Here is a 23804-nt window from a genome sequence, read left to right as displayed (position 1 = left end):
AAAACAGGGAAAAAGTGAAGTTTTCAGTAAAATGTGGGGGGTTACAACCCCCCCCACCCCCCACAACGCGGCGCGATGTCTATTACGTAAAGTGGGGAGGTTCCCCCCACATCCCCCCGTCGGAGCCCTAAAAACAGTAATTTAGAGTGGCGTGCGCCTCCGCGCTGCGCTCAATTGTCTGGGCGCGCCTTTGTCCCGACGCACTTTTGACCTGACACCCTTAGGACTTGCAGTACAGCTCTACCTGATGAATCCTGTCAGTTTGCTATCTGAGATTTCATATGGATGCTTGTGCTCTCTAGAATTTCTTTACTCTTGATGCTGAAGAGAATTTCTGCTTCCTTTCAATGTTTGTTATTAATTTTTTAAGAGAGTCCACATTTATTTTGCCCTTGGATTTGACCTAGTGAACCGCTCAGAAAGGCTGAAATCTTCAGAATAGTCCTTCATGGATGGAAAATATCACAGATGTCATCATACATTTTACTGCTGCTTGAGGCTGAATCACAGTGTCCCTAAGTTTAGTTACTGTGCCAAGATGTAATTGAATGCAAAATTCTTAGTAGCATCCAGATGAAGTATTGCATTGAACTCCTATTGGGATATATTATTGTTTCATAAATATTTATGTAAGGTAATGTAATCTCCAGACCATTCTGCTCTGCTATCTAAGTTATATAAGAAAGGTGAGAAAGGAAGCTATTTTTCTTACAGGCCTCACAGCTAGAAAGAAACACAGAGCCCCTGTATAGGAGACTTCCATCAAAGGACAAATATGCATAAAAGTGTAGGTAGATTTTGAAAATTCAGAGAAATCTCAGTTGCCTACAGCACAGAAAAAAATTAGTGCTGAAAGAATTTGTGTGTAAAACAAATATAGCACATTGGAACTGTTCAATGCAGAAGGATTCTATGCAGCAAATGCACACAGAGCATAAGGTTAATTTGATGCAGATGGATTCTGTTGGGTATCTTCACATACAACCTATGCACTCATCTGCACTGAGGAGCTCAGCAAAGAAGTAATATGTGCAACAGTTCTTAGCACATAAGGCTCATTGAACTCTTAAGACTGCCTGTAATTGTTCCAGAGCCAGATGACCTCTTCCCAGTATCTTCTTCAAGGGATTTTGGACTTTAACTTGTGCCCTTCTTAGACAATATGAGAGAATGCTTTGAATTTGTTAGGGCTTTCTAAGATGGGTGGAAACAGAGCTGTAGATACTACAAAGCAATTCCCACAGAACGTTTGGTAGGTTACCTTCAGCCTGTGTACTTGGTTTGCTTGGAAACTGCTCCCCCCTCACAATCCCTCTCAAGGCTGTTCTCTGTGTTGTTCCCTCATTAACCTCTGCCCCCTTCACCATCTCACTCAAGATAACATTATAAGCTTCAAGATCTTTAAATTTATTCACCCCAAGACGCAGGTCGTGCTCCTTGGGTGCTTCTTGGGTGCTAATTACCACCTGCTTCAGTATTTTCTACTGTGGCTTATCATTAGGTATATCTTTCTTGTCTCCTGAATCCCCTCCTTTGCACATTCCCATTCTAATCAGGGGCCAGCCCATTTTACCTCCATGCCTACGTCCATCGCATCATATTCTTAAACTTGTTCCTTTGACTTTTTTTCCTGTCAACCCTGAAGAGCCACACTCTAGCTTACTGGATCAGACCAATGGCCCATCTAGCCAGTAGCCCGTCTTCAAGGAGGCCAATCCAGGCCACAAATACCTGGCAAAAACCCAAATACTATAGCATTAATCCCGCTCGTTCGATTTGACACAAAAGTCATCTCATTGCTAGCCTTATTATTTCCTATTTCTTGGATATACTGTATGTTATAGAATCTGGGTGTAGCCAAGTGATACCGCAATACTCTTAAGACTCTTGCCTACCACATTTCACTGCTCTTCATACACCTCGCCCCTCTCGTAGGGAGCGAGGTGTGGCTTGTTTCTTCTCCATAGCATTAAATGTAACAGTTTGTGAAAGTAAGTCTATTGTTATCTCTAATATTTTGCTGTTACAAGTTCAACTCACAATAGGATATTTTTACTTGTCATTGCTCTATTATCCCCCACCCCTCCTTCTGCTCTCTCAATGAAAGAACTTCAAGCCTTCATTTCAGAATGCAGTCTGACTTTTTGTCCACTTCAGCTTTTAATACATTTCAACCTACCATCCTCTGACCAAGCATATACTTTTCTCACTCATACAATCTTCTTAGGAACATAAGAATAACCTTACTGGGTCAGACCAGTGGTCCATCAAGTAGCTCATTCTCATGATGACCAATCCAGGTCACTAGTACCTAGCCAAAACCCAAAGAGTAGCAATATTCCATGCTACCGATCCAGGGCAAGCAGAGGCTTCCCCCAAGTCTTAATAACAGGCTATGGACTTTTCCTCCAGGAATTTGTCCAACCCTTTCTTAAAACCAGGTATGCTATTTGCTTTTACTACAATCTCTGGCAATGCGTTCCAGAGCTTAACTATTCTCTGAGTGAAAAAAAAAATCCTCCTATTGGTTTTAAAAGTATTTGTCTGCAGTTTCATTGAGTGTCCCCTAGTCTTTGTAATTTTTGACGGAGTGACAAAATGATCCACTTGTACCCATTCTACTCCACTCAGGATTTTGTAGACTTAAATCATATCTCCCCTCAGCCTTCTCTTTTCCAAGATGAAGAGCCCTAACCTTTTTAGTCTTTCCTCATATAAGAGGAATTCATCCCCTTTATCATCTTGGTCGCTACGTACACTATATCTTTCTTAAGATGAGACCAGAATTGAACACAGTACTCCAGGTGAGGTTGCACCATGGAGCGATACAGAGGCATTATAATATCTTTAGTCTTGTTAACCATCCCAGTGTTCTCCCCAGAAATTTTTTCCAGCCGGGTGGCATGAAAAAGTAGCCGGGTGGGGTGGGATGGGGAAATTTGGTGGTGGGGAAAATTAACCCCCTCTTTTACTAAGCTGCGCTACATTTTTAGCGCGCGCAAACCCCTGCGCTACGTAGGAAGACTAACGCCAGCTCAATGCTGGCATTAGCATCTAGCGCGCGTGGTAATTCCTCCGCGCGCTAAGTGCACGCTAAAACCACTATCGTAACTTAGTAAAAGGAGCCCTAAATGTGTACTATTTTTATTAGTTAATTATTATTATTTTCCAGTGCTCAATATGACTTCCTTTTTTAAGGTTTGACACTTGTGCCAGAAAATTGTTTACTAAATTTAAGAAGTATTTGCCCTCTTTCAAATGATATAGAGGTTAAAAAAAGGGAAAGGCGTTAATGAAGTCATTAGGTTCAATCTAGCCATTTATTTCTGCGTGAATTTAAACATCTAAAAAAAAAGATAAATATAGCCCAGTCACACAAGAAATGGCTCTACAGCAGGGGTGCCCACACTTTTTGGGCTTGCGAGCTACTTTTAAAATGACCAAATCAAAATGATCTACCAACAATAAAAATTAAAAAAAAACACAAAGCACACTGTACGCAGAGAAAATGTTAATTATCATTTATATTCCACGGGTTTTCAAAGAGGTCAAGGCAGACGATTCTATGCAATGTCACCTCAGGAACAACTATACAAAAATAGACAAATATACCCCCTCCCTTTTTACTAAATCGCAATAGCGGTTTTTAGAGCAGGGAGATGCACTGAATGCCCTGTGCTGCTCTCGATGCTCATAGGCTCCCTGCGCTAAACACCACTATTGCGGTTTAGTAAAAGGGAGCCATAGTGCAAAATATAGACAGCAGATATAAATTCTCAAAACAGACACATTTTGATCACTAAACTGAAAATAAAATCATTTTTCCTACCTTTTTGTCTAGTGATTTCATGAGTCTCTGTTTGCACTTCCTTCTTCTGACTATAAATCCAATATTTTTTTCTTTCTGCCCCTCCCCTTTTCTTTCTGTCTCTCTCCCCCTGCCCCCCCCCCAAGCCATCGCGCCAATTTCTCCACTTCCCCGATTCTTTCCCTACCCCTTAGCCACCATGCCGATTTCTCCCTGCTTCCACGAGCCAGGCCAGGAATGTACAAGCGCCAGACTCACAAGACTTCACCTCTAATGTCAATTCTAACGTCAGAGAGGAAGTTCCAGGCCAGCCTGGCAGCGATTGGCTGGCCCAGAACTTCCTCTCTGACGTCAGAATTGATATCGGAGGTGAAGTCTTGTGAGTCCGGCGCTTGTATGCGCCTGACCTGGCTCAGGGAGGCAGGAAGAAAAAGATTGCCAAGCAACGCGATCGACTCACATTGCCTTTGCGATCTACTGGTCGATCTACTGGTCGATCACTCCTTCCCAGCCGTCTCTCCTTCCCAGCCGTCTTACCCTTCCATCTCCTTCCCAGCCGTCTTACCCTTCCATCTTGAATCGCCGCCGCAAAGCGGCGGCCCGCTGGACACGCCTCCTTCCCAGCCGTCTTACCCTTCCATCTTGAATCGCCGCCGCAAAGCGGCGGCCCGCTGGACACGCCTCCTTCCCAGCCGTCTTACCCTTCCATCTTGAATCGCCGCCGCTTTGCGGCGGCCCGCTGGACACGCCTCCTTCCCAGCCGGTACATGCGTATAAATTCCCTTCCTCTTGCGGCGCACGCTTACCCCGCAAAAGGACGTTTGGCTGTTTATGTTATATCACAAAGGCTTTAAGCACTGAACCATACTCATTGTAGTTTGCTCACGGCTTTATTTTAAGTTGTTTAAGGAATTCTATAGGCTCACGGTTTATCTACTTCCTGGTTTGTTTGTAAGTCTTTGCTTTATCAATTACTTTTATATATGTTATTTTATACTCTTAAATCGTTGTTTTAATTCACTTGTTAATTTACTTTCATATATGTTATCTGTTTTTTTTATATTTGTTCAGTTACCCTAGTTTTAATGATTTTAAAGTTAAAGTTTCATGGTTTACTTTTATGCAACTATTTTATATTATTTTAATTATTTGATTAACATCTAATTTTGTTGTGTTTCTATCCTTTAGTCTTACCCTTCCATCTTGAATCGCCGCCGCGAAGCAGCGGCCCGCTGGACACGCCTCCTTCCCAGCCGGTACATGCGTATAAATTCCCTTCCTCTTGCGGCGCACGCCAAAGGAGCGCGAACAAGGAGCAGGTCCTGCTCCTTGTTGTGCTCCTTTGTGTGCTACTTTGGGGGCAATCTCATTATCTATGTTATATTTTTTTTCCTCTTTTGGTAGAATACTTTTATCGCAATTTTTATTTACACCTCTGGATTAAAAAATTGCCTTCTAAATTTTATATTTATTTCATATTAGTTTGTACACACACCATTTACTCGTCAATGGACTCAAATCCAATCCCAGTATTTTGGGGTCGTAGATTTCCCCATTTAGACTCAAAGTCTACACCTGACTCTAATAACTTGGTTAACCTTACTTTTAATAAATCTTCCCAGATATTTAGTTCTATCTTACCTAAAAGAACTTATCCCTCCTCTTTCAGTTCTCTAAAAATAGGCTTAATTAACGTTAGATCCCTACGGTCAAAACATCATATCATCAAAGATCTTGTAAGTCACCAACAATATGATCTTCTCTGCATTGTGGAAACCTGGCTATCAGAAGGTGAGGAAGCCTATCTTTCTTACGCTACCCCTCCCAACTACAACTTTTGTTTTAACCATCGTAAAAACAAAAAGGGTGGTGGTCTTGCTGTCATTTATAGATCCAATCTATCATTAGTTGTGGAAATAAGTCAAGCCATAGAAACAATAGAATACATTCAATTTAAAATTAGAACAAACCCTAATATTAAGCTACTCTTATTATACAACCCACCACCCATTAATCAATCTACCTTTTTTCAACTATTATCAATTGTTTCAAATTTTGTCACTACATCAACATTTCCAATTCTATTGGGGGATTTTAATCTCCATTTGGACGAAATATCTAATCCATATACTTCAGATTTTCTTCTCCATACAAGTGATCTTAGCCTTAAGCCATTAAAAACAGGAACAACTCATTTAAAAGGTCATACCTTAGATATGATTTTTACTCCAGAGGAACTATTTCCTAATTTTTCAGAACCTGAAACCTTAAAAGTTCCATGGTCGGATCATAGCATTATTCAAACAGTTTTAGAACTAAATCATAACCACGATTTACCACAATCAACTAAAGTAGTTAAGATAAGAGATTTTCAAAAAATCGATGATTCTCAAATCACTTCACCAATAATTGATTTAGACAACTTTAAATCTTTATCAATAAATGATCAACTATTCATGTGGAATAATAATTGTCAATCACTTCTTGACAAAATAGCTCCTATAAAATTGCTAACTATCACTCCCAAGAAGCAGAAAAACCCTTGGTACAATTCTTCCCTTGCTTTATTAAAACGACAGCTACGATCAATTGAACGTAAATGGCGTAAAAATCCAACTCAAATCAATCAAGATACTTATAAACAACAGTCATATCATTACCGTGAAATGATCAATAAAACAAAAAAACAATATTACACGCAAAAAATCTCTATGACAAAGAACTCCTCAGCGCTTTTTAAAATGTTAAAACAACTTACAATTTTTAAACACAAACCTATTATTTCCTCAACTGATACCCCCTCTGCTAACGGTTTAGCTAACTTTTTCTACAACAAAATAATATCAATAAGAGCAAACATAACCAATAATGCCAGTGCATCTTCACCCAAAGATTTCACGGATAATTTAGATTTAGATTTAGATGAAGATCAAAAATTAAAAACCAGGTCCCTACATGCCACTTGTTCCAACTTTACCCTTCCATCTTTAACAGAAATAAAACAGCTTTTTCAAGGTCTATATCTGAACCCTTTCCACCTTTTCTTCTCAAACGTTACTTCTCTGTATTTGGTCCAGCTATCCTTCAAATTATACATACAAGTCTGTCCACCTCATCAGTTCCAACGGATTGGAAGCATTCTGTTCTACTTCCTATTATCAAGGATACCAAAACCAGTTTGTCCGACTGCTCTAACTATCGTCCAATTTCGAGTCTTCCATTCTTAGCCAAAATCACTGAAAAAGTAGTATTTCAACAATTATCAGAATTCATCGACAAAACTCAGGTACTACACCCTAATCAAACAGGATTTCGTAAAAATCATTCGACTGAACATTCATTATTAGGCCTGGTTACAACTATTCACTATTTTCTGGATCAACATAAATCTGTTATTCTCATATCCCTTGACTTAGCTGCTGCATTCGATACAATTGATCATTGTCTATTACTTCATCGCCTTTCCTCTATAGGTCTCACAGATCAAGTATACGAATGGTTCCGTTCTTACTTTACAGATAGATCTTCCAATGTTTTCTTTAAAAATTCCTTTTCTAAGCCTAATCAAAAAAATAATTATGGAATACCACAAGGGTCCATACTTTCACCATTATTGTTTAATATTTATTTGGCCCCATTATTAACACTATGTCAATCCATAGGCTTCACAGTATATGCCTATGCAGATGACTTCCAACTCCTGCACACCATTGACCCCAATAGTTTGCAAGACATAACAGAAATTAATAAGAAGTTAGCAAAAATTCATGAATGGTTAAACAATAATCAACTTTCCTTAAGTATTAATAAAACCACAACTGTACTCTTTTCAGAGAAAGAAGGAGTTCAACTTACAAGTCCAATTATAATTGATAATAAACCCCTCATTCAGACCATTAATACAAAAATCTTGGGGGTTTTAATAGATAACAATCTTACTTTCCGAGGACATATCAGTGCAACGGTTAAAAACTGTTTTTACAGATTAAGAATGATCCGTTCACTTGCTCCCCTTCTTGATTCATTTTCTCTTAATACACTGATCCACTCATTAGTTATCTCAAAATTGGATTATTGTAACTCCTTATTAAAAGGGGTTTACCAAAAGGATATAAGGCGTCTTCAACTCGTTCAAAATACTGCAATAAAGATAATCTCAGGTTCCAAAAAATTTGATCACGTCACACCCTTACTTCAAAGTGCTCATTGGTTGCCAATATCTTATAGGATTACTTTCAAAATAGCTCTTTTAGTCTTTAAGACATTAAAATCCAATACTCCGGCTTTCATAGATAGGCTCTTGATCCCATACAGTTCATCTAGAACTCTCAGATCATCTTCACAATGTACTTTAAATGTCCCCTCTTTAAAAATTATTGGAACCCGCCGTGCTTCAATTTTCTCCGTTACGGCACCAATGTTATGGAACTCTCTTCCTTTGTATTTAAGATTAGAACAGGATTTAAAAATATTTAAAAAGAACCTTAAATGTCTTCTTTTTAAAGAAGCTTTTAATTGACAGATTACAAATTCTCATTTTTCTAGACATCCTTTCGGTCTCTCATTTTTCCCCTTATCTCCCCAATGTGTTTCCCTTTTATGTAATCTTTAAATAAATATTGTATTTCCTCCCCACCTTCCCATTGTTATCAGCTGTCTTCTTGTCTAAATTTGTTTCCCAGTTTGTTTATATGAATAGTAATTGTATAAGTAAGTCCACTTTATTTTATTTATGTAAAACGCTTTGAAATTTTAAAAGCGTTTAATCAAACAATATAATAAACTTGAAACTTGAAACTTGACCATTTGGGCACCCCTGCTGTTATGGTATCCTGTTCTAACCTTAGGAAAAGGGTTTAGTCCCCAAAAAACTGCCTTATTTCCATTTCCTATTTATAAACTTTAATCAATAGATACAATACTACTTGATTCTAAGTAAAGCAACAAAAATTTTTTATACCTTTTGTCGTTTCTGCTTTAATCATCTTGTCTTCACTCTTCTTTCTAGCCAGCATCTGTCCGCTCTGTCTTCCATGCAGCATCAGCCCCTTCCATCCACTGTCTGCCCTCTCCCCATTCCATATGGCATCTTCCCTCTTTTTATGCTCCTTCAATAAACTGTCTATCCTGTGCCCCTTCTCTTCTCCTTTGTACATGATTGATTTCTGCTCTGCCACCTCTCCATTTTTCTCTCTCTGTCACCACCCCGTCCCCTATGCTCTGACATCTCTCTCTTCTCCTTTCTTTCCTTCGCACCCCACAGTCTGGTATCTTCCCTTCCCTGATTCTCTGGCATCTCACTCCTTTCCTTTTCTTCCATCTCTCCCTCCCCCTCCATGCTCTGACATCTCCTCCTTCCTTTTCCCTTGGTCTGGCATACTTTCCTCCTTCCCTCCATGCCCTTGCATCTCTTCCTCCCTCCCTTCCCTCCAATCCCTGGCATCTCGTTTCATTCCCTCCCTCATCTTCTTTCTCCCTCCAGTTGGGTGCAGCAAGTCTCTCCCCCTCTGCTCCCTTTCCTCCTTCTGTCACCCAAGGACTGGCGTCATGAACTTCTGGCAGCAGCATTCACAATTCACTGCTGTTGCCAGCTTCGGGCCTTCTTCTCTGTCAGGTCCTGCCTTCATGGAAACAGAAGTAGGCAGGACCCGACAGAGAAGAAGGCCTGAAGCTGGCAACAGCAGTGAATTGTAAATGCTGTTGCTAGCCAAAGAAGTTCATGACACCAGGCCGAGCACCCGGGGCAGACTGCTACTCTCCCCTCCCCCACGACCCTCCTATTTCTCCCTCCCTCCCATCACGAGACTCTAAACAGCACTGCTCTACTCTAAGCAGGCTGCTTCAGGGCTTTCTCCTGCCATGATTCCCTCTGGCACGTCACTGATGAGGGAAGGAGGGAGAGAAAGGAGGGTTGGATCGGGTTGGGGGGGCGCCCGGGATGATGATGAGGATGCTGCTGCCAGCTAATCCAGCAAGGGAAAGGCCCCAAAGCACAGCACTGTCGGGCCCCCCCTGACCATTTTGGGCCCTAGGCCTGTGCCTACTGGGCCTATCCTTTAATCCGGCCCTGCTTCCCCCCCATATGCCCTGACATCTCTCTCTTCCACTCCATGGTATGGTATCTTCTTTCCCTCCCTCCCATGGTCGTTGCATCTCTTTCCTCCTTTTCCTGACCTTCCTTCTCCCTCCTTCCCTCTCTTTCCCCAATTGGGTGCAGCAGCATTTCTCTTCCCCCTCCCCCATTGGGTACATCAGTATTATCTTTCTCTTCCCCCCCAATTGGGTACAGCAGAAGCAGCATTTCTCTTCACCCTCCCCCCTAATTGGGTACAGCAGCATGACTCTTCCCCCTCCCCCTATTGGGTACAGCAGCAGCATCATCAGCATTTCTCTTACCCCCCCCCCACAATTGGGTACAGCAGAAGCACCAGCATTTCTCTTCCCCCTCCCCCTCTAATTGGGTACAGCAGCTTTTCTCCTCCCATTCACCCCCCTCCCTGTCTCACACATCCGGCAGATTCTCTACAGACAAAGGCAAGTTGCAAGTTTCCCTTCGTCACTGACCTATCTCCCAAAAGTCAGCTCTTGCTTATTTCAGGCCTTTCTTGTTGCCGGGTCCTGCCTTCACGGAAACAGAAAGTAGGCAGGACCCGGTAAGGGAAGACAAGGCCATAGCGGAGAGATTAAATTAATTTTTTGCCTTGGTCTTCACCAAGGAAGAAATGGAGGAGTTACCAGTGCCAGAAATGGTATTCAGTTCTGATGAATTGGAAAAACTCAAACAAATCTTTGTAACGCTGGAAGATGTAATGGGTCAATTTGAAAACTGAACTGTAGCAAATTGCCTGGACCAAATGGTATACATCTCAGAGTGCTGATAGAATTGAAAAATAAACTTGTAGAGTTATTGTTAGTAATGTATAATTTTTCTTTAAAATCCAGCATAGTAACTAAAGACTGGAGGGTGACCACTGTGATGCCAATTTTTAAAAAGGGTTCCAGAGGTGTTCCAGGAAATTATAGACCAGTGAGTCTAATGTCTATGCTGGTGTACTGGGCAAAATGGTAGAGAATAATATAAAGAACAAAATGACAGAATATATACATACCATTCATTCAGAGTGTATATTATTTAGTACTCTCTGTGGATTGACCTCATAATTAGACTTCTTTTATGACCCTCAGAAGTACCACCTAGATTGGGTAAAACATGTCGGCACTGCTATCCCTGAAAGGAAGACCACATTAAAGCTAAGCATTAAATTATACAATGAATTAAAAATTATTTATAAGCAATGTTAAGAATATCTATTAAGTATTTATATATATTAAAGTGCAAATATATGATCCAGTGAGGAAATGGTACTTAAAACCTGGGACAATGATATTTTTTGAGTCCTAGGTGGTACTTCTGAGGGTCTTAGAAGAAGGCTAATTATGAGGTCAATCCATGGAGTGTACTAAATAGTATACACTCTGAATGAATGAATGGAATAGATTTCAGACCTTAAAAAAGAATATATTTGAAAATTAAGTGCGAATATATGAATAGAATATATTGTATATATAAGCATGGATTTAGTCAATAGAAATCTTGCCTCACCAATCTACTGCATTTCTTTTGAAGGGGTGAATGAATATGTATATAAAAGTGAGACAGTTGATATTGTGTATTTGAATTTTCAAAAGGCATTTGACAAAAGTACCTTATGAAAGACTTCAGAGGAAATTAGAACACTGTTCTGCAACCCGGTCCGCAGAAAATTTATGCCAGTCCACGCAGGGCCGGCGAGATCGAGTCGGCAGTTAAATTTCCTGTCGATTGCAGTAGTGTTGGAAGGTTGCTGTTCCTCCCAGCCTCAGGCGATCAAGACAGGCTTCCAACGTCAGAGCCTTCCCTCTGTGAGTCTCGCCTGTTCGGAAACAGGAAGTTGAAACAAAATAGGCGGGACTCAGAGAGGGAAGGTTCCGACGTCGGCAGCCTCTCTTGATCGCCGCCCCTGCCGAGTTGCTAAAGAGGGCCACGGGGAAGGTGCAGGTGGAAGGGAGATGGTCAGCGTGTGCGGGAGCAAAATCCTGGGGAGCCTTCGACAGTGGCTGTCTCCCCTCCCAGCAGCTCTCCTACTTGCCAGGGCAGTGATTCACTGGCAACTTCCTCTTTCCTCAGAGACGACAACGGACCCAAAGCTGCCTAAGTAAATCGCTGCTGCAGGCAAGTACTGAGAACTGCTGGAAGGGGAGGAAGCCACTGTTGGAGGCTGGGAAGCTGCTGGATAAAGGGAGAGCTGCTACTGGACCTGGAGGGAGGTAGAAGGAGAGATGCTGCTGGGATGGGAAGAGAGCTACTGTTGGATAGGGGGAGGAGGGAAGGAAAAAGGAAGGAAACAGCTGGCAGGGAGATTAGAGGAGGGAAAGGGGTCAGAGTGGAATGGAGAGATCAGATGAGGGAAAGGGGAGAGAGAAATGAGAAAGTAGAGAGAGATTGATGCTGGAAAGGGTGTCAGTAGAGAAATGAGAGAGGTGAGGACTCAGAAGATAGCGTTCTCAGAGATCCTACCGGTACCGAGAGCAGATGTGAAAAGGCAGGAGGAACTACAATCAATAAACGCGTGGATGAGGAAATGGTGTGAGGAAGAAGGGTTCCATTTCGTGAGGAACTGGACAACGTTCTGGGGCAAGAGCAAGCTCTACAGGAGAGATGGACTACACCTGAGCGCGGCGGGAACTAGACTTCTAGCAAACAACGTCAGGAGAGGAATAGAACAGGCTTTAAACTAAGAAGAAGGGGAAAGCCGACAGTCGACCAAGTGTCGATGATTCGGAAGAAGGTATCCCGTGAAGATACCGAGGGGAAAAAAGGCTGGGAAGAAACAAGGGACAAATTACAGGAGTCGACTAACCCAGAAGAGGAGGTTAGAAAGATTGTAGCAAAAGAGAAGAAACCAAGGACAGAAGCACAGGGAATGGAAATGAAGCTAAGAAAACATCAGGATCTAAATTGCGTATATACCAATGCAAGGAGCCTAAGAAACAAAATGGGGGAATTAGAATCCATGGCCAATGCAGCGGACTTAGACATCATTGGAGTCACTGAAACATAGTGGAATGAGGAAAACAAATGGGATACAGCACTGCCGGGGTACAAGCTCTATCGCCAGGACAGGTCAGGACAGAAAGGAGGTGGAATAGCCCTATACATAAAAGAAAGCATACAATCAACAAAAATGGACACAGCAGAGACAACCAATAAGCTGGAATCGCTATGGGTTAAAATACCGGGAAGGAAAGGACCTGAAATAAAGATGGGCCTATACTATCGTCCACCCGGGCAAACTGGAGATATCGATGAAGAAATGGAAGCCGAGATAAAGCGAGAATGCAAAAGCGGTAACACGGTTATTATGGGAGACTTCAACTATCCCGGGATAGACTGGAGCCTTGGAAGCTCAAGATGCACTAGGGAGACAGAATTCCTGGAGGCTACACAAGATTGCTTCATGGAGCAACTTGTTAGAGAACCAACGAGAGGAAATGCCACTCTTGACCTAATCCTAAATGGGTTAAGGGGACCTGCAAAGGAAGTGGAAGTAGTGGGTCCGTTGGGAACAGCGATCATAATATGATCAAGTTCAAGGTTGAGATTGGAATACCGAAAGGAAAGAGAACCATAGTGACAACTTTTAACTTCAGGAAAGGAAACTACGAAGCAATGAGGGAAATGGTAAGGAAAAAACTTAGGAACACTTCCAGAAAATGGCAAACAGTAGAACATGCCTGGTCTTTTTTCAGGGACACGGTGAGCGAGGTATATCCCCAGATTCAGAAAGGGATGCAAAAAGAGTCGAACAAAAGACACAGCGTGGATAACAAAAATAGTGAAAGAAGCGATAGGCAATAAGAAAACTTCTTTCAGGAAATGGAAAAAGGACAAAACTGAGGGGAACTGTGACATAAACACGCTTGAGAAAAGGGCCGCGACATGGCAAATGAAGTTCAACGTGGATAAGTGTAAAGTGATGCATGTCGGTAACAAAAATCTTATACACGAATACAGGATGTCCGGGGCGTTACTTGGAGAAACCTCCCAGGAAGGAGACTTGGGAGTGCTGTTCCACAGGTTGATGATGCCATCCGCGCAGTGCATGGCGGCGGCGAAAAGGGCGAATAGGATGCTAGATCGGAGAAGGTTATCATGAAGCTGTACCAGGCCATGGTACGCTCTCACTTGGAATACTGCATCCAGCACTGGTCACCATACATGAAGAAGGACACTGTACTATTTGAAAGGGTGTAGAGAAAATCAACTAAAATGGTTAAGGGGCTGGAGGAGTTGCCGTACAGCGAGAGATTAGAGAAACCGGGCCTCTTCTCCCTTGAAAAGAGGAGACTGAGAGGGAACATGATCGAAACATTTAAGATACTGAAGGGAATAGACTTAGTAGATAAAGACAGGTTGTTCACCCTCTCCAAGGTAGGGAGAACGAGAGGGCACTCTCTGAAGTTAAAAGGAGATAGATTCCGTACAAACGTAAGGAAGTTCTTCTTCACCCAGAGAGTGGTGGAAAACTGGAACGCTCTTCCGGAGTTTGTTATAGGGGAAAACACCATCCAGGGATTGAAGACAAAGTTGGACAAGTTCTTGCTAAACTGGAACGTACGCAAGTCAGGCTGGACTCATTTAGAGCACTGGGATCTCATTTTGATTGTTTGTATGATGGAGAGGTTTGGGATTTGTTCTATTTTTAAGCTGGACGGGCTATACATGCTTTGCACAGTTGTTTTGTAATACTCTGGCTTGCTTTTTTACATTGTTATATATGTTTGTCTGTCAATAAAAATATTTAACACTAAGTATCAACTACACTTCTCCCTCCGTGTTCGTGGTTTCAGCACTCGCAGTTTCGCTTATTCATGATTTTTTGCATGCTGACTCCCCCCCCCAAATTACATCATGAGTAAAGTACTGTACTGATAAAAAGTTTGGCACTTCCCAGCTTTCACCCTGAAAATCACTGCTTCCAGCTTTCACAATTGCTGCTTCCCAGCATGCACAGAGAAAAACGCTGCTTCCCAGCTTCCCAATGTGCACAGAGAACATCGCTGCTTCCCAGTTTTCAAAATCACTGCTAGTATTCGCAATTTTAATATATTAAAGGATGACTGATACAAAAAAACCACGAATAACATATAAAAAGGTATTTGCTGTTTTTCCGTATTCACGGTCATGTTCTGCCCCTAACCACCATGAATACGGAGGGAGGAGTGTACATTTAAACATGTTCTCATCCACAGTTCTAGGCAGATTACAGCTGTAGATGTGCATAATTAAAACATGAAAAATAATGAAGATAACTGGCCTATATATTTTGAAATTTAGGAAAAAAAGTTAGAATGTTTTCTGTTAGCCATGTTTGGCCCTTGGTAATTTTCTAGTTTGTTTGAATATTTTTTTAAACATTGCATAATATGTAGTTTAATCTGGTTTGACTAACAAAAAACTAATAAAATCTTATCAGGGACTGATAGCAGAAGAGGCCAGCAGTAAGCTTGCAGAGCAGGAAGAAGATCCTGAGAAGTTCCGAGAGGCACTAGTGAAGTTTGAGACCAGATTTAACTTTCCTGAAGTGGAGAAACTGGTTACGTATTATTCCTGTTGCTGTTGGAAGGCTCGAGTTCCTCGCCAAGGATGGCTATATCTAAGCATCAATCATCTCTGCTTTTACTCCTTCTTCCTGGGCAAGGAATGTAAGTGTACAATAAAGAAAGCAAGAATTATGGTTTTGGCAGCATGTGCAAGGGCATATATTCTATACATGTTTCTATTGTTAATATACAGTGCTTTGTAAAAGTTTTTATATCCATTTTCATTTTCCACATTCTGCTGTTAAAAGAATTCAAAATGTATTCTAGTGCAATATGTCTAGTAGTCCTGAACACTAGGATTCTGTATCTGAACCCACAAGTTCCTTGCAGAATATCACTCATATTCCAACTCAGCCTCCTTCCCAGCAGGCTTGCTCATGCCCCCTCTGGTTTTCTTCTGCAAGCAAGTTGCTCAGATGTGTTTCTTATCTGCCCTGTGGTTTTATTGTTTTTTAGGGGGTTTTTCTGTCGTTTTAAGTTTGAGGCTCTGGGCCCAAAGGTTTCCTCTTGTTAGGACATCTGCATGGGCAAAAACACAGACTTGCTCAGCGGAAGTCTGCTGCTAGCAGGATCCAGCCCTCAGGGACACCTGTCTTTCAGAATTTTCGCTACTTGTGCTTGTATAGCCACACAGCTAACTTATTTTTTATATTCTCCATCGTCTTACAAGATTTTGTGTATCTCATCACGAGTCCGGAGCCTTTCATTTAGATGTTTTAAGTGCTACAGTGCCATCTACTGAGGCAGGCTTCCTGTTGGAGGCCAAAACACAGACTGTGTCGTGTCATAAAAGGACATTGTATTGTATTTATACAGTACATTTATTAGTTTTTATTTTTGATTACAACCAATAAACCTTGTTGTTTCCAAGGCTGATTCCTATTCCTCACTTGTTTTCTTGCTCTGGTTAGTTTGACGTGGGGTTGTCTTATCTTGTTTTTGTGGTTTGAATTCACTTGGTGGTGGCCATCTTGGATATTAAATGCTTTTTTCCTAAAGCCTCTATCTGCCTCAGAACCTCTCGATTTTGCTTAAAATTGATAGGGTTTGGGCCCCTCAGGCCTTTCTATCCCTTTATCAAGCCAGGTTTGTGCTGCATGATCAGTCGAGGAGCATCCATGTGCCGCTACCACAAGGCATTTTGTGAAAACTCTGATGCTAGGCCAAAGGGCAGGACCTAAGAGCAGATAGCATGGATATTTGAGTATAAGCTTCTTTGAGGTGTAGACAGCAAAACCAATTGTCCTTCCCCAATAGGGTTCCCACAGAGACCATGCGAAATTTCTTGACCAAGCATTTATTGAGGGCACAGAGATCTAGAATTGGTCGGAGATCTCCGGACTTTTTCAGTACCAGGAAATACTTGAAGTTGAACCATGGCTCCTCTACTGCAAAGGAACTGGTTCTATTGCATTTAGCTGGAGGAAGGCCAAGAGGTCCTGGAGAAGGAGGTTTTTTTTTGGAGGGAATTGAAAAGAGACTCTCTTGGTGGTTAGTTTGGAGATTTTCTTAGTAAGCGCAGGGCATAACAGCTACCACCTGATGCACCCACTAGTCTGAAGTAATGAGACTCCAGCGTTGTTAAAAATAAAGATTTGGAGGGAGATTCAAAGAAACATTAGCTATGCTCTCCACCCCCCAAAAATCTGAAAGGAGGAATAAATACCTGTCTCTAGAACCGCAGCACTTTGAGAAAGCCTAGTAGAGCATCACACAGGTGTCTTAAGTAACCTGGTGGATGGGGTAGTGAAACATAGAGAGGAGGCCCAAGGCCCCTAAACCACTCTAAGCACTATGTTTATGGTGTTAAGTATGAGCCCACCAAACCCCTACTGCCATATAGGTGCAACCTGCAGCCATGAGTGCTTTTGGGGTGGTAGACAGGTATTGGGGGAGTTTTAGTGGGCTCAGCATAAATTATAGTGGGTATATGGTGAGATGTATATCTGGCATCCTTTATGTGAAGTTCACGGCAGTGCCCTTTAAGGTGCCCCACTGCTCTATTGGCATGTCTATGTGGCCAGTCCACTAGAATGGTGGCCTCTCCCATGTCTAAATGGTGCTAATTTGGATGTTTCTAACTTGAGATGTTTTTGTGGTCCAAAATGAGAAATAAAGTTACACATCCTGGCAGTCTAGACGTTTTGGTGGCTAAGACGTCCAAGTAAGTGATTTTCTAAAAAAAAAATTTGGACACCCCGTTCGAAAATGGATTTTTCTGTGCTTCCAACTTTGTTTGTTTTAGCGGGAAACGTCCAAATCAGTCTTGGATGTCCTTTTTGAAAATGGCCCTCCATGTGATATAAAAGAGAGAATGAACTCAGTGAAAAACAAATTTTTAAAAACCTAAATGTACTCGGTACTTAACAGAATTGAAAGCATGAATTTGGTAGCATGTTACAAATAAGTAGAACCTATTTTTACTTAATGTCAAAAACCTTTGACATATTTTAGTCCTATGCATTTCTGGTGGTGATATAGTTTAATATTCTTTTCTGCCCTAGAGAATTGAAACAAAAATATGATGATGCATATCCTGATTAGACAGTGTTTACACTTTTAGCTTCCCTTTCAATGACACTTGATGAATATATGAAATCCTGTTTATTAATGTCCCATTTTCCGTTCTGAATAGTTTTTGTATTGTCTGCCATAGAAGCATATGGGAAAATATTTGTAACTCATTTCTTTTAGTAATGGGTTATTTTTTCTCTAGTGATAAGCAGGATATTAAGACCCTGCATAAGAGTGATTTCATTGATGGGGTTCAAATTCTCTTTCCATGGCTTATAGAGCACATGGAATTGTCTTCTATCATCAATATAGTTTGTTTTACCTAATGCACAATTTTAATATTGAGTGTCACAGCAGCACACTGCTTCTGCCTGAAAAGTTGTGTGTGTGTGGTGGTGGTGGGGGGTTGGGTATGCTTGTTGTAGTTTGACTTTCTAGCATCCCCTACGCTAAGTAGGATCATTAAGTAAGTTTTTTGTTCTCCTTTCTTCCATGTCTTTCTCTGCTTCTCTCTCTCTCCTTCCTTCTTTCCTCCCTGGTCCAGAATCTTTCCACCTCTCTTCAGTCTCTCTCTCTTCCCTCTTCCCTCTATACACCCCAAGTCCAACGTCTGCTCCCTCTCTTCCACACCTTCCCCGATCCAGCAGGGGAGCACTTTAAAAAGTCTGCAGCACCGTCGGGAGCTTACCTGCCCCGCACTGATACCAGCGGGCGTTTCTCCAGCAGAGCAGAGCACAGCTCCGCCCCTCCCCCGATCCAGCAGGGGAGCACTTTAAAAAGTCTGCAGCACTGTCGGGAGCTTGCCTGCCCCGCACCAATATCAGCGGGCGTTTCTCCAGCAGAGCACAGCTCCGCCCCTCCCCGATCCAGCAGGGGAGCACTTTAAAAAGTCTGCAGCGCCAACGGTGCGCCGACAAAGGCGTGTGTGCCTTAGCACGCGCCTTTGCGAAGTGTCTGTGCGAATCGTCCAAAACCCTGTCCACACAAAGAGTGTCCTTCCTTACTACTACAAAAAGGACAACCTGCAGCTACCTCTAGAACCCATAATTACAGCCTGCAAGTATAACATATTTAGCCTGTATAACCTATATGCATGTTCAGCCTGTGCAACCTGCCTGCATGCATAACCAGCGCACCCTGTACAACCATAATTATAGTCTGCATGCACAGCCTTGTGAAATCTGCATATGGAGCCTATATAACTTATATCCATAGTCTTAACGTATAGCCTGTGAAATCTGCATGTGCAACCTGTGAAACCTGCATGTTGTGTAGCCTATAATTATAGTCTGCATGCACAGCCTTGCGAAATCTGCATATGTAGCCTATATAACTTATATCTATAATCTGCACGTTTAGCCTGTGAAATCTGCATGTGTAGCCTGCAAAATCTGCTTGTGTAGCCTATAATTACAATCCGCATGTACAGCCTGTGAAATCTGCATGTCTAACTTGTAAAATCTGCACGTTTAGCCTGGGTAGCCTATGTAACCTGTGTAGCCTGTAGCCTGTGTAGCCCGCCACTCACACATTTACCGATACTACGCTCCTCTACCCGATACGACTTACTTCCCTCATACAACATGGCAATTTTTAACAAACACCAACTACTCCTAGGAATACTGTATCTAATCTGCTCTAGATGCTGGGGCAACGAAGACAAATCCTCTCAACCTATTCACACTTATCCCTCTTGGAACAGACCAGTCAAACTAACCAAAGCAACAAACTCCCCACAATTCCAAAAAACCTTCCAGAACAAGGCCCACTTCTAATCCCAGTGATAAACACCACCCGCAAACACTGCAAATCACTCAGAAGCAAGACCAATAACAGAAACCTAAAAAAACCTCTCTGAAACATACTCTGAAACTCCAACCCCAACCAGCTGTGATAACATTAAAGGATACTATCTGAATACCCGCTCCGTGAGAAACAAAACACACATAATATATGACTGGATATTAGAAACACAACCGGACTTTCTATTCCTGACAGAAACATGGTTGGTCTCTGACACAGACGTTATCATGAAAGAAATCCTACCACAGGGATACAAAATACTCCCACTATCAAGAAGCTGGAAAAAAGGAGGTGGCCTAGCGATTATACAAAAAGAACCCTTTAACTACACCAAGACAGATTCCAAAACTTCAGAAAACCTAGAAATACTAACGTGATTTTGTTCTAATGCTCAATTAGAAGACTCACTGACAACAACTCTATTTTATATCCCACCCAAAAAGTGGTCAAACGCCAGAGAAGAATTCTTTGAATTCCTAACCGTTAATACCCTAAAAGGCCTGTACAATCTACTACTAGGGGACATAAACATTCACTTAGAACAAAAGGGAAAGCCAGAAGTAACCGAAATTGCCAACTTCCTAATGTCACTCGACCTCCCTATTCCAGACACAGAGATAACCAATGAAAAAGGCCACAAACTTGATCTAGTTACCTTCTCTCAAAAAGAAATCCTAGATCCCAAAATACAATACTATATAGGGCCCTGGGAAAAATGTATCTGTTCAGACCACTATATTGGCAATTTCCACTTACACTGGAAAAAACAGAATTCCCAGCCGAAACATAAAAGCAAAAACACGAAAACAATAACCAGCCGAGGTACTATAAACCCAATTGAATTCTGGGCCCACTATGAGCTTCGCCCTATAACCGATGAAATATAGGAATTCCCTACAAGATGGAAAAAATTCAGTAAAGAACTCTTAGACCAAATAGCACCTTACCAAACATACAAAAAGAAAAATAGATCATCAAATGAATGGTTTGACTCAGAATTACTAACCAATAAACAGGAATTAAGAAAGCTGGAGAGAATCTGGAAAAAAACGAACAAAGAAACAGATAAAACATATAGTGGACTAAATAACAGTACAATTGAAAACTTTATTTAATGATTTAATTATATTTTACTTTTTATTTTATTTGAAATGTAACTGTTAAAATGTTGATTTTGTTGATCATGAAAATGAAAATTAATAAACATTAAAATGAGAGAAACAGATAAGACAACCTGGAAACAAAAAATGAAAACACAAAAATATGATCAGAGAAAAACGCACAAAACACTACGCACAAAAAAATAGGTACAGAAAAAATAAACAGCAAAGAATTGTTCAAACCAGTAAAAACACTAACAGACACAACAAGAATCCTGAAAAAGGACAACAAGAGCACCCCATCAGCCCAAGCCCTAGCCAATTTTTTTAAAAACAAAATCACAGACCTAAGAACAACTCTACCCACACCCACAAACGACATCCTCCACTATCTCGAACCCCACGACCAGAATACCAGAGCAGACATGATCTGGGACCACTTCGAATTCCCAAATTGGCATCAGTTCCTAAATTTATTCAACAAATACAACAAATCAAACTGCCTACTCGACGAATGTCCCCCTAAAATCATGACAATTACCCCTCCAGAATTCAAAATGGAACTATTAACTTGGCTAACAACGGCCCTTACAAATGGAACACTAAACAAAGACATGGGTCACATACTGATTACACCTATCCCCAAAGATCAGAAAACCTCTACAGCACTGACATCCAACTACAGACCCATAGCAAGCATTCCCCTCTTCACTAAACTACCGTACTAGAAGGATTGGTGAACTTCCAACTAGTAAACTACCTAGACAAATTTAACATCCTCAGCGAACATCAATCAGGTTTCAGGAAAGGGTATAGAACGAAACGGTCATAGCCTCCATACTAAACCACCTCTATGATCTATTCAGCAAAGGCAAAAGCGCACTGATTCTGCAACTAGACCTTAGCAGTGCGTTCGACCTAATAGACCACGAAATCATGCTACTATGCCTTGATGCAATGGGAATCTCGGGAAAGGTAAAGAAATGGTTTCAAGAATTCCTAACAAATAGATCCTACCGAGTAGCCAGCAACGGAAATCACTCCAACCCATGGAAAAACCCGCCAGGAGTACCCCAAGGCTCCCCTCTATCACCTACATTACTCAACATCTACATAGCATCCTTAGGTCACCGACTACAAAAATTAAACTTAAAGCACTACATATACGCAGACGATATATCCATCTTAATCCCCTTAAATGACATCTCAACTGAAATTATAGACAACCCCTCACACATTATGATAGAAATCGAAAAATGGACCACCAACTTCAAACTGAAACTAAACACAGAGAAAACAAAAGTCTTCTTGGCAAGCCCCAATGACAAAATAACGAGAACATCACTAAAAATAAACGACCACAAATATCCAATTTCCAAAACCATAAAAATTATGGGTATCACACTAGACACGCACTTGACCATGGCTGACCACACAAACTTAACAGTGAGGAAATGTTTTTATACACTATGGAAGCTAAGGACTATTAAAAAATACTTTGACATAATATCCTTCAGGTTACTGGTACAATCGCTGATCCTATTCACCCTGGACTCCTGCAACATCGTCTACCTGGGTATCCCACAAAAAACAATAAAGAAACTGAGATTAGTGCAAAACACTGCAGTTTGCCTAATCTTCGGACTGAGAAAAAACAACCACATTATCCCATACTACAAAAAACTGCACTGGCTACCAATAGAAGCGCGAATTCAGTTCAAATTTGCATGCATCTGCTTCAAACAAATCTGGGGCCTAGCACCTTCCTACCTGCAAACACACTTCACTCTACACAACCCCACACGAACAACCAGAATCAAAAACATATTCGCCTATCCTAAAATCACTGGATGCAAATACAAATCCTTCCTTGACAGAACCTTCATGTTCCAAGCTAACAAACAACAATCCTGGCTGGGAAACTACATAAATAAAACCAGACAGACCTACAACGCATTCCGAAAATCAAACAAAACCACTCTGTTTGATAAATTCATCATCTAAACAGACCGACATTCGCTCACCACGCTTTTCTCCCTACAAACCCGAAGCAATCTCTCAGGCCCCCCCCCTCACTTCCCTCCCCTTACTACCCTTTTCTTCTGTAACATTCCCCCTCATGCATTTGTAATTCGCTGAATGTCCAGCCTTCTTTCGATGTGAACCGCCTAAAAGTCGTCTGACTATGGCAGTATAGAAAAATAAAGTTATTATTATTTTGTTTCAGGTTTCTCCCTCTTTCTATCATCCTTCTGCTAACATTTTGAGTGTGTTTTCCCTCTCTACCCCCTCTAGTCCAGCATCTGCCTTGTCTTCAAGCCTATTTTCCTGCCCCTCCTCAAGGTCCTTTGGAAGCCTCCTCTCACTCTCAAACTCCACCCCCCCCCCCCCGGTGTTCAGTGAGAGGTCGTCTTCTATGCTGGGACCGCCACTGACCTAATTACGGCAGCCTGCAGAGAGAACTTAGCAGGCTGCCATTGGCCTCCGAAGCCGTAATTAGGTCAGCAGCGGTCGCAGCATGGAAGACGACTGCGGGTGAGAGTGAGAGGAGGCTTTGAGCACTCACCGACGCTAGGGAGAGCCGTATGGGGCATGGGCATTTAAAAAGACACGTGGGGATGGGGTGTTAAAAAAAAAAAAAATTCCTTCGCTACATAAGATGCACTGACATTTCCACCCACTTTTGGGTGGCAAAAAAGTGCGTCTTATAGAGTGAAAAAATACGGTATTTGATTTCACTCTGGCTGTTTCTTGTACAATCCCTCTGTAATCCGGTCTGCAGGGTTATGTATCTTGGGAAGCCAAGATCTGTAGGAATCTCAGTTAACAAACTTGAGCCCCTCCCATTGAGCCCATCTCCTGGAGCATGCTCACTGAAGTCCAGTCAGTAACCAAGCCAGGAAGGACTACCTGAGAAACGGGAAACAAAAGAGAGA

General features: G+C 41.7%; 1 protein-coding gene across 4 annotated transcripts in view; it reads left to right on the top strand.

Moving 5' to 3' along the window:
• The window catches only part of TBC1D8 (TBC1 domain family member 8), a 261119-nt gene that overhangs the window by 78768 nt on the left and 158547 nt on the right, over window positions 1-23804 (top strand). For all 4 annotated transcript variants that reach the window (XM_033949424.1, XM_033949423.1, XM_033949425.1 and 1 more), the window contains exon 4: window positions 15325-15553. In XM_033949424.1, coding sequence (XP_033805315.1) covers window positions 15325-15553 — 229 coding nt within the window. The remainder of the gene's footprint in view (window positions 1-15324; window positions 15554-23804) is intronic.

The sequence above is a fragment of the Geotrypetes seraphini genome, chromosome 6 (assembly GCF_902459505.1).
Source record: "Geotrypetes seraphini chromosome 6, aGeoSer1.1, whole genome shotgun sequence".
NCBI classification, from domain to species: Eukaryota; Metazoa; Chordata; class Amphibia; order Gymnophiona; family Dermophiidae; genus Geotrypetes; species Geotrypetes seraphini.
This window is presented reverse-complemented; position numbering and strand designations above follow the sequence as displayed.